The sequence below is a fragment of the Apteryx mantelli genome, chromosome 17 (genome assembly GCF_036417845.1).
Source record: "Apteryx mantelli isolate bAptMan1 chromosome 17, bAptMan1.hap1, whole genome shotgun sequence".
In the NCBI taxonomy this organism is placed as follows: domain Eukaryota; kingdom Metazoa; phylum Chordata; class Aves; order Apterygiformes; family Apterygidae; genus Apteryx; species Apteryx mantelli.
The window spans coordinates 12,257,118-12,268,401 of NC_089994.1; the positions used below are offsets into that span (position 1 = coordinate 12,257,118).

Sequence of the window (11,284 nt, forward strand, 5' to 3'; positions counted from 1 at the left end):
GGGTCATTATCTATATTTATGCAAGGGTAATTTGGAGCAAAATTTGGCCTGTTTTTTTAGACCAACCTGGGGGTTTGGTCCTTGGGTAATTGCTGAAAATAAATCTCTGACCAAAGTTAATAATTCTGTAAAGACAGCAAGGTGTTCAAATAATGCAACTGTCTTTTCACGAAGCAAATTCACTACTGAAGTCCATGGGAAGTTTTAACAGCCTGTCATAGCTGGAGAATAAAAATGTGTTTCTCAGGGAAGTGCTGAACATCTTTGCACACTATTTGTTTCAGTAGTTGTAGTGCAGTTAAGCTTCAGCTAGACTGGACTTGCATTTTACAGATTAATTTCTAATACAATTGTTTTCTTTCTTATCTGGTGATAGGTCCGTAACAGCAAAGCGAGCGGCTACTGTCTGGACCAGGGAGCTGAAGAGGATGACAAAGCAATCCTTTACCCGTGCCATGGAATGTCCTCTCAGGTCAGTGGTTAAAATCGCTTAATTAATAGGAAACTTTTACCTTATTCAAAAAAAACCCCCAAAAAGTAATTTGGTATATTTGAGTTGAATTTTGCGGTATATCACTGTTAGTCTGGCTCTTAAATAACCAGAGATCTTTTTTTCTCTGGTAGCAGACATGGAATGACAGCAGAGACAGCCAGGTCTTATCGAAACACAGAACTAGTACTAGGTCAGCATGAACATGCTTAAATCCAACCTACTTACACTGAAACTGCTGGAGACAAATTTGTTCATACTGCTTTTGTTTGCTTTAGTGCAAGCTAAACTTGTACAAGATTTAAAAGAAATTCATATATTGCCAATTTAGTTTGATTGATATGAACTCCTGGATAAGCACATTTAACATCATTCAAATGTCTCACTTCAATTTACCTTCAAAAAATTCTCTCAGTTCGTTTAAATTACAAACGTGTCTTAAACAAAAATTAGTGACATCAGAGAGCCTTTTCTACCACATTACTTCATTATTTTAAAAGCATCTTTGAGTTGTGCAACTTCATAGCAGGCCAGCTTTAATTTGGGGAAGTTGGCGTATTTAAAATCATAGTTACCAAGCAGTACATATCTTGTACAGGGAGCCTTTCAGTAGTTCCTTTTGTGAAAGTAGAGCCGTGAAATATCTATGCTGATCTCAGTGAGATTGATGTCAGGCCTGATCCAAAGCCACTGAAGTCACAAAAATGGCACTCATATTTTTTCAGTAATTTAGTGACAGTAGCTTTTTCTTCCTGGAGAAGCAGGCAAGCAAATTGTGGCATTTTGTTTCTTTTGAAGTACCGTCTAAATCAGAACTGCATTAATGAACACTCAATCATGCATAAATAAATTCTGACCTTATCATGGACTTAACCATTATCTGAAGTTCAGCCATATGTATATTGATTTGGAGTCCTGACTGATACATTACCATGGAGGCATAACAAGATTTGCAAAATATAAATATTGCCTATCGTGCTTAATGGCAAGCTGATGAAGAGTCATACCTAATTAGAGCAAAGTGGGTAGGCAGTATATCCACCTTTAGCAGGATATTATGGGAACTCTTGACTGACACTTTCATAGAAAAGACAGAAGGAATAGCCTTTGAGTAAGATAACAAAATAGTGCTACTTAATTAGATGCAAATGAGTTTTCCAAGAAGACTCTAGTTAGTTAGAGATGTCAAGGCACACAGAGAGTTCAGGCGCTTGTTCCATTTTAATTCTGACCAGATGGCAAATTTAGGTCCTTAGAGAAAGTCCTTTGCAACATCTAATCTCTACCTTTGTGCTAGCATTGAGAGGAATAATGAAGTAAATGGTTCTGACTGTAATTTATTTTGCAGTTTAAGTTCTTAACCTACTTGTTTGCCTCCCTGACTCTTGTTCTGTAGAATATGCTTTGACTTTCAGAAGAAGAAAGTAGAGGAGGGCATAAAAGTTACTGTGAATTTATTTGAAAGCAGGTAGGATTTGCCCAACTAACTAACTAACTCTTAAGATTTTGGGACCTAAAGTAGCTCACATCTCAGATAACAATCAGCTCTAAGCATTTTCTTCCATACCTTTCAAGCCAGCTTTCAGCTCGCTTCAGGAGAAATTTAAGGAGAAGGTCATTTTCCTTTTTTACAATGCAAATATGTTGTCCGGTAGACAATGTCTTTTGAATTCTGGGCCCTAGAGTAGCTGCTGGGCAGCTCTTATCAGGTGCAAATAACAGTACGCAAAGTATTCACTGCCCAAGATGTTGAAGTTGGGTAGTGACCAACTAAATCTCTTCCTACTCGCTTATGCTACAGGTCTCCAGTGTCCTTTCTGATCACAATCAGAGAAAGAGCCTGAAATGCTGTTTTTAGACTTTATATTACAGCTGCAAGCTGAGGCTCTGTTGTACCAGGCATTGTATAAATGCATAGGAAGAGAAAGTCACTCTTCCCAAATCCTTAAAATCCAAAGCATCCCCTCTGTGTGAGAATTATAAAAGTATGGGAAAGGCAAGAAGTTAATCTACCAAATCATCCTGCAGCACTTTGCCTTTTCTTTTTTAAAAAAGGAAAAAGTTTTCACTCTGTAAGAAACGCCAAGCAGAAGGCAGAGGTGATGTTTTATCTAGGTTGAGTGTTTCACAGACAAGCGTGGGTTGGAGCCACTCAAATGCAGCCAAGTTAATTAATGATTACACAGCTGGAAAACTTCTATCATCTCACCACAATTTACAAAATTAATTCAGTATGAGAACCACAGCTGCACAAACCCTAATCAAGGATATTCAAGCAGATAGCATGAAAGGTGTTGACAGCAAGCATTTTAATATATTAAATAAACATTTTTAAAGCCCCTCTTATAATCAGCCTGGGTGAGCATAGCTGTCTGTTATGTTTAGCTTTCAGTTTCTGACATTTTCCATCTCAAGGATAGGGCATAAAATACCCCTGCTGAGTTGAGAATTGAGTTAGTTGTATGTGCCTATTGAATATAAACCATCTCATGTAAACAAAGCACTAATTTTCACCAGTTATCACCAGGTTATCACTGGTGCTTGATGCATCCTCCTGGTGTGAAAACCTCTCACCAGATCAGCTACAGTCTGTTTGCTTTTCATACTCTTTAATTCTGACAAGCAAATAACCAGTGATTTTAGTATGCACGTGGTTCCACTGCAACTGACAGAAGTCAGTCATGTGTTTAAAGAAAGCTGAGTTAGGCAGAAGATTACTCTTCATTCTGCGAGATGATGTTCTTTTCTTCTACTTCTTACCCTTCTATTTCCACTGCATGTTCCACATCTGAGTGTTGTTATCCTGCATTGCTAGTGAATAACAAAACTATTCCACCATTACTACTCCATGAACAAAATGCCTTTCCCTATGTGTAGTCTCAAGATCAGGTTTTTACCTCCATAAATCACATCTCTTCATTTGAAATCAGTTTTTAAATTCATGTATTCAAACCGGAACAACCTCTTTTATGGACCCTCTTGAAAGCATTTCACTTGAGCATGTATCAATTTTGCTTTAGGTAAAAAGGCATTTGACTCAAGTTAAATCAGTGTAAGTCAGCAGTTAGGATTATCCAAACAAGTTTCTGCATCTTTTAAATTAAGTTTAATGACGTTTATTTCAAAACTCACTTTACAGAGAAGTACTGCTGTTTTTATATATGTTCACTAGCTCCGAAGTTAGTCTGATCCCTTTCAGTTAAAAAGATCTGCAGATATTGTGGTGACAGCAATGGGAAACATAGTCTAGGGCTAGAGGAACATTCAGAAACGAATATATTAGGAGTCTTGAAGTGCCTTGCCTCTGCATGTGGGCCATCCTGTGCAGTCACCTGTAGTGCCCATTGGTTTTACATCACTGGACAACCTATTATTGTAGAACAGCTTCCAAAAAAAACCCACCCCAGAAGTGGAAGGTGTTGGCCTGGAAGCCTCTTACACTGGTTGCAGGGCCCACAGTTTTGAACCATCTCGGACTGATCATACAGCCTCAGTGGCAGATACTCACTGTCTTGACTGCTGTGATGTGGAGCTGATTAACTGTATGCGATAGAAGAAGAGAACTCAATAAAATGGCAGCCTGGGATGGGAAGGCCGCGGCGAGCAGCCTCCCTCTCTGCCCTCCTCTCCTCCCTTTGACGCCGCGAGAAAGGGGAGGCTCTGCCGCCGCGCGAGCAAGGACTCCCGCAGCATCTAGATCAAGCGGGAGAAGGGAGCTCTCGGCACTCGGATTCCTGGAGCTCGCAGCTACACAAACAGGCGGAATAAAAGGAGATGAAAGGCCGCACTTAAACTGCTGCTCGCGGGCAGATATTTAACACTGTACTTGACAGAGCTCTGGCGTTCCGGAGTTGCCCACTGGATAGCACATCTGATAGCTTTGAGCTGGACGGATGAAAAGGCAGTTTTTTAACTTGCAGGCAACGGGGTGGATGAGATTCTGTAGCAAAGCTGGATATTTGGTATCTGTTTCTCTGTGATGACAAGTATTCTGGAGACATTAAATACTTCAGACTCCTGTATGGCTCTGCTTCAATTACCGTGTGAGCTTACAGCTCACCTTAACATGCAGGGCTGACAGATCATTGAAGATTTCCTTCTGGTTGCAGGAGAGGGGAGAGAGAGGAGGGTTAAATTTAGTATTAAATTTAGGGATTAAATTTAGGATGGGACCCATCCGTGAGACTGTTTCTTACAAAAAGTTACCTGTTGTTATTTTGTGCTTTTTTTACTTGACTGGAAATCAGCAGGAATAGATTCTCTGAAGTCAAATTCTTGAAATAAAAGCTGGCTTTTACTTACTAGGGTAATGTTCCTGGAGGTTCACCTTCCACGGTAGCACTGCTTACTGTTTTTGAATCAGCTACAGTCACTTTGATAAATAACCTCTGATATCTCTCCCATTCTGCTCAGACTTCAGACTGTTGAAGGGGAAAATATTCTGTGTTATTGTAAGTACAACAGATAGTATCAGGATTAGATCTTAGAGTATTTAATACAGCACTTAGCTTCAATGTCATTTATGTGGCTCTTTTAGCTCTTCTCAGGTAAACATGAAAAATTGAACTAAGGTCCAGCCTCATGTAAGGGATAAAACTGTGTCTGTGTTCTGGAGTTTGCAATGAAAGTAGGTAGATATGTCAGGTTGTCAGCCCATCAATACCTGCACAGGCTTCTCTGGGTTTTTTTATGGATGGGATAGAAAATCCCTTTATAAAGGGGACTTTGCTGTTTGACTTTGGCTGACTGGCACTAGGAATGGATTTGGCATGATGTATCATGCTCACGACTGCTGCAAATGCAGAGGTTATTATTTCTTTTTCAGTATTGCAATGGCATCCAAGCTGGAGTTTGAATACAGTGGCTATAATTTTCAATATTTCATTGTTTCTTTATCCCAAATTCCTGTTTTTCAGTCTACAGTAATAAGAAAATTATTTTAACGTGTGTTTTATTTGCATAGTTTATGTTGTCTCTAGGAAGTGATGAAGTCTTGGAGGGAGACGTTATTAATCATATAGTAGTTTCCTGAACCTTAATTTCAGGTCTGATTTTGCAGAAGCAGGCACTAAAACTTTACTACTTAATGTGGTTTGAATTGAGATTTTTTTTTGAATTAACCTAAATTAAAAATTTTTTTTAGTATGAGCCTATATTTCTATGACTGCTGGAACTCTTGGCAGAAAATACAGATTCGGGAAAATTAAGCCCATGCTATTCCATTTGTCTCATCATTGTACAGATACCAGTTTCCTGTACTGAGATATCTCTGACTCTGTTGAGCTGTCACACAACTACCACTTTCAATATTAGAGATACTTTAATAGAGGTAGCATACCTTCTTTTTCTAAGGCCTAAACAGAAACAGTAGTTTCCACTTTGATAGGCTTCTTTATAACATATCTTCCCCAAGTACATGGTTTCTGTGATACAGAGCATATACAACTCCAGGCTATTGAGATTCTAGAGACAAGGAATATTTTAGACCATTTTCATATCTAAAAAATATATCTGTATAAAGCTTATCTATGTAAAGCAAATTTTGGTCATTTTAAACCACAGAGAAAATTGATCCAATACTACAGAGCAGGCAGTCCACTGTAAATAGTGGTTCTGATTATCTAGACAAGGCAATGTCCACCAGGTAGCCATGTGGTATTTTAGGACCTGGGGAAGGGCAAAGAAGACAGCAAGACTAACACATTTCCCTGTGAGTGCAATTTTCAGCTATGCCTTCAGTTCCTTCAAACTCTGCTGTGTATTCATTGGGTATTAGAAGTGCGAAATGCACAGGCAGGTTTTTCTTAAAAAGAGGAAGGCTCTTACCCTTGTGTGGGAGAAGGGTAACTTCACTTGTCTGAGCTGATGATCTGTTCATATTTTGAATTGCTTTGCCTGTTTCAGCTTCTTTTATGTACTTCCCCAATACTGCTACAGTGAAAGGCAAAAAAAGTGTCACGATTTCGTGCATACAGAGAGTGCTTTGGCTGGTGTCATTGTTCATCCCAAGAAGAATCCCGATGTGGTTATTCCTCTGCTGTTGCTGATGTAGGCTCTGTCCTAACTCCATGCTTTGCGTGGTTGCTCTGAATAGAAGTGGCAGGCGGGAAAACGAACACATGCTCTGCCAAAGGGCATCTGGTCTGGAACGAATAGACCGTGCTCTTTTTACCACCAGAAAGATGTGATTATTCACAGCATGATTCTTCTGAAGTCAGAAAGGATGGCTGTAGAAAGCTAGACTCTAATTCAAGATTTTTTGATTGACTCTTAATGATATCTCATGCGCTGGTCAGTAGCAACCGATAAATAGCAGGCATTTCTGATCTTCCTTCCCTTTTTTGTTAAGTAATTTCAGTCATATAACGGCAATACGACCAGATAGGCAGTGAATTTCCTGGGTGATAACTGCATTTTTTTCAGTGGCTGAAGTCTTCGCCTTCAGGATCCTGTCTCATAACATACAAGCCATGTGGCAGCCTCCATTTTGCAGTCTTTTGGCATCTAGTTGCTGCATGTGACTACTTCTAGTAGAAGAAGGACAAAATATTGTGCTGGTGAATGACTCTGGATTTAAACACAAGAGAAACGACAAGTAGATACCTTAGATTTATTGAAGGATCATTCTGTTGTAGTACACCCACACTAAACAGAGTCATTCTGAACATTTATGGAAAACTCCAGAGGTTAGAAAAGAGAGCAGGAGCGTAAAGAGATGTGTTCTATTTCTGGCCGTATTTCTCATGTGCCATGTGAGCTGGAGAATGGAAATTGGTATTTGGCTTTCAGAGCACAGCCTAAGAAAGGAGCCATGTCAAGGAAGGCCAGCCACTGAGCCTCCGTTTGGCCTGCTGTTGAATAAACATCATACCTTTTCTCTTTTGTGTGCTTTGAAATCTCCCTCAGTAGGCTATTTTGCAACTATGCAGAAAGTAACAGTAATTAAGGGGGTTATTTATTTATTCTTGCAATTTATAAATGAAGATTCAATTGCTGTCACAGTTATCTCAATGCAAGGTGATAGAGTGTGAGTTGACAGGGCCTCAGGGTGGCTACCTGCTAGTACCGTTCCCTCTAAATGAGCATCCTAAACCACCCCCACCCCCCCCGAAGGGCTTAGAACCTTGCAGTGAGGTTTTATTAGAATACAGATTGAAACAAAACTTTGTAGTAGAGAAAAGTCAGATCTAAAAGAGAGAGTGAAAGGTTTGAAAACCTTGCTTCTTCAAGACTGTGTTTGTCAGGCCTGCTATCCTCCAGCGGTCATTTGGCAGCTTCTCAGATTGCAATGAACTTGCCAAGGTTCCCTGTGCATCCCTAGGAAAAGCTTCGTTTTGCCGGTGCCTCTGAGAGGTGGCTTTATGTCTGCTGCGTGCTTTCCCAGGCGTTGCCTGTCCTGTGCCACAGGCTCCACGCTGGCGGTGTCCCCTCCCACGCTCGGGAGGTTTTGCTGTCCTAGCAAGTCCGTAGTGCTCGGGGAAGGGGCAATGTCCCTTTCATCTGACCCAAAACATAGCAGCCGTGAGAAGGAAAACGGGCAGCCACTCTCTGCCTATAGAAAAGGGCTGCTGTGAACAAGTTCTTGACAATTAGTCCTGATGGACAAGAGTCATCTGCAGGTATTTTCTTTGTTGATACAGAATTTCCCTTGGTCCAATCTTAACGTAATAAAATGCATTCTGGCACAGTGAGGTTCCAAGAGACCAATTTTTCACCTCTCCTTCTAGATACAGAATTTTTTTTGTTGAGGGCCCTTTTGCTGTGAATGACTTGAGGCAAATGAAATCATCACTTAAAACAGAAGAAAGGTTAAAAAAAAATTAAACTCCTGGAAAAAATTAATGTGAATAATTGTGTTGTATATGTTATAATGCTAACACTGTTTACACTTTTTTCCTTATTTAAGAAAAAATTGAAAGTCCAAAAATAATACATGCACTTACCTGAAACCTCTAATTGCAGCCAGTAGCATTTACCACATCACTAAATTTCAGAATAGTTAAGCCTTCTACAAAACTCAAGTATCAGAGTGTGATTTTTTTATTATGTAGGCCTGAAGCATATGTTAGCAAATTTGCTATTATGTCCCTCATGATTTCTTTTTTTTTCCTCTTTTATTTTTGGATACTGGCTGCACTGTTAGATTTTTTCAGTAACATTTATTTACAAAAATGCATTAGAGTTGTTGCTCTCAATAGCCTCTGATAGTGCTCTAAAGAACAAACTGCATAGCAAATTGACATTGTGTCCTTGTTAAATCAATTCCCACTGAGTGGATATGATTTACATATTGATTACTTCATTTTCTTGATTGCCCTTTTGCTAGGAGATATTGGGTAGGGAATGGTGGGGAGCACATGTGTGAAAGAAGGGAATGTTGTGTCCTAGAAGACACCCCAGGAGGATAAAGCAAGTTTCCAGACCTCTTTCCAGACCACCATGAGCAGTGTGTGCTGGAACGGATGGAGGACTCAACCTGGTGTTTGGGGCTGAAGTGGTCAGGGAAGGGGAGCTGCAGGTTGGCTCTGTTTCAGGTGTTTGCAAACTATTCTGTAGGCCTGGCTGGTGGTGGTGATCTCCCCTCTCTGTGCTGGCATTTCTCACCTCTGCCTGAGGTGCACCAGAGCACGCCATGGTTGATGCTCCAGCTTGTTGCCAGGGTCCCTGGGCTGCAGTTAAAGTCTTCCCTCTGTTCTTGTCCCCAGCTGGTCCGCTACAGCTCTGAAGGCGTCCTGCAGCTGGGGCCCCTGGGCTCCACAGCCTTTCTGCCAGACTCGAAATGCCTCGTGGATGATGGGAAGGGCAGGACACCCACTCTGAAGAAGTGCGAAGACGTCCTGAGGCCAGCACAGAGGTTCTGGGATTTCACGCAGGTACAGAAGAGCTCTTTGGAACCATGCAGAGATAAGTCTAAGACAAATACTGTTCTAGAGGCTATTTAAAAAAAAGAAAGAAAAAGACAAATGATCTGTAGACCTCCAGAGGACTGTTCTAGGAATCCCCCCTTATGTTTTCTAGAAATTTTCTGATGTGCTTTCTAGGAATTTTCCAATATGCTTTCCAGAAATCCCCTCACTTATGTTTTCTAGGAATTTTCTCTTTAGCTTCCTGAGAACAGCCCTCCTGCCCAGCCCATATGCTTTCTAGGAATCCTCCCCTTCTGCTCTCTAGGAATCCCCTTAGGCTTTCTAGAAATTTTCCAATAGGCTTTCCAGGATGTCCTCCTACACACACCTTTTTTGCTTTCTAGGAAGACCCCCCCCCCCCCCCATGCTTTCTAGGAATTTTCCAATAGGCTTTCCAGGAATCCAGCCTTATGCTTTTTTGGACTACACCCCCCACCCCTTGCAATATACTTTCTAGGAATCCTTCTCTCCACCTCATGCTTTTTAGGAATTTTCTGACACTATTTCTAGATCTCACCCCCCTTACGCTTTCTATGAAATTTCCCACACAGTTTCCTTGAATTCTCCGTATGCTTTCAAGGACTTTCTGATTTGCTTTCTAGGAATTTGTTGGTTCGTTTTAGGATTTCTTTCATCTAGGAATTTGCCTGATGATTTCTAGGAAGTCATGAATCTATACTCTTTCTATGACTATTGCATCACTGTCCATGGGATCTTCCAGGTCTTTCTAGGAAGTTGTCCCTGGACCTTTTCTTGGAAGTTTCCAGTGCATTCTAGGAAATGTCTGATGCTTTTTCAGAATTTGTGTTTTTATGACTTTTCTAGATTTCTCTAGTAATTTTCAAGAACATACATGTAAATTTTTAGTGCTGTCTGAGAATTCTTGGTTCTAGAGCTGCTTTGGGATTTTTCTAGCATCTTCCTAGGAATTTTTAAATCTAGAGCTTTCAATTGCTTTTTAGTGTTTTCCAAAGAATTATACATCTAATACTTTTTTCTTCTAGTCTTTCTGTTTTTTCTGTTCCTTCTTCTAATTCTTCTTTTCTTTCTTTCAGAATGGTCCAATCATCAGCAGAGACACCGGCCGTTGTCTAGAAGTGGAAATGTCAAAGGATGCAAATTTTGGGCTCAGATTAGTCGTACAAAGGTGCTCGGGGCAAAAATGGATGATTAGAAACTGGATAAAACATGGCCGACATTGACTGCTGGGGGTGACAAGCTGCCTCTCCTGCTGTTGTCCATTGCTCAGTGTGCCACACCTTGCAAGGCATTTGTCCTAAAAGCAAATTAATTTGAACAGGACTTGGCTCTCAACAGTCCTCCATAGCTGGGCATTTAAAGAGAGGGGGAAAAAAAAAAAAAAGCAAACACATACATGCCCTATTTGACTCTTCGTTGCTCCTGAGGATGACCTGGGAAGCTTAAAAAGAGTTTTCTGTTGATTTGGAAATCTTGGGATGGTCAGAACACAACAGAGAAGTGGGTTCTTTAAGCTCTCCTAGAGCTTCCTAGAGGAATTAATAGGCAGATGGTTCTGTGATGAGTTGAAAGGAGAGATCCCAATACTGCCTCATAAAGAGAGTTCTCTGATGGTTAGCTTTTTAGCTTTAAGTTATTGACTGGTGCACAACTCCTATGGTGAATAATCATGTGCCTTTTTTATTGTACTTCGTATACAAGGGAACTGGAAAAATCCTACCTTTTCAGCATGTCTGGTTCATTGTACTAAACAAGAAGACCTGTAAATAACACTGGAAAATATAAGATAAATTTCAAGGGCCATTGTCTAGGAGTCTCTATTTCTAGAAAGAGACTGTTCTGCAAATGTTTACAGGTGGTTCTCAACCTTCAGGTTGCTAAAAAGCAGCATTTTAGAGACCTCTTCTAG

General features: G+C 40.4%; 1 protein-coding gene across 1 annotated transcript in view; it reads left to right on the forward strand.

Annotated features, from left to right (window-relative positions):
• Positions 1–10,598, forward strand: part of GALNT9 (polypeptide N-acetylgalactosaminyltransferase 9) — a 157,221-nt gene extending 146,623 nt beyond the window's left edge. Inside the window, exons 9-11 of the mRNA XM_067307006.1 lie at positions 377–472; positions 9,196–9,363; positions 10,452–10,598. Coding sequence (XP_067163107.1) covers positions 377–472; positions 9,196–9,363; positions 10,452–10,598 — 411 coding nt within the window. The remainder of the gene's footprint in view (positions 1–376; positions 473–9,195; positions 9,364–10,451) is intronic.
• The last annotated feature ends 686 nt before the right edge of the window (positions 10,599–11,284 follow it).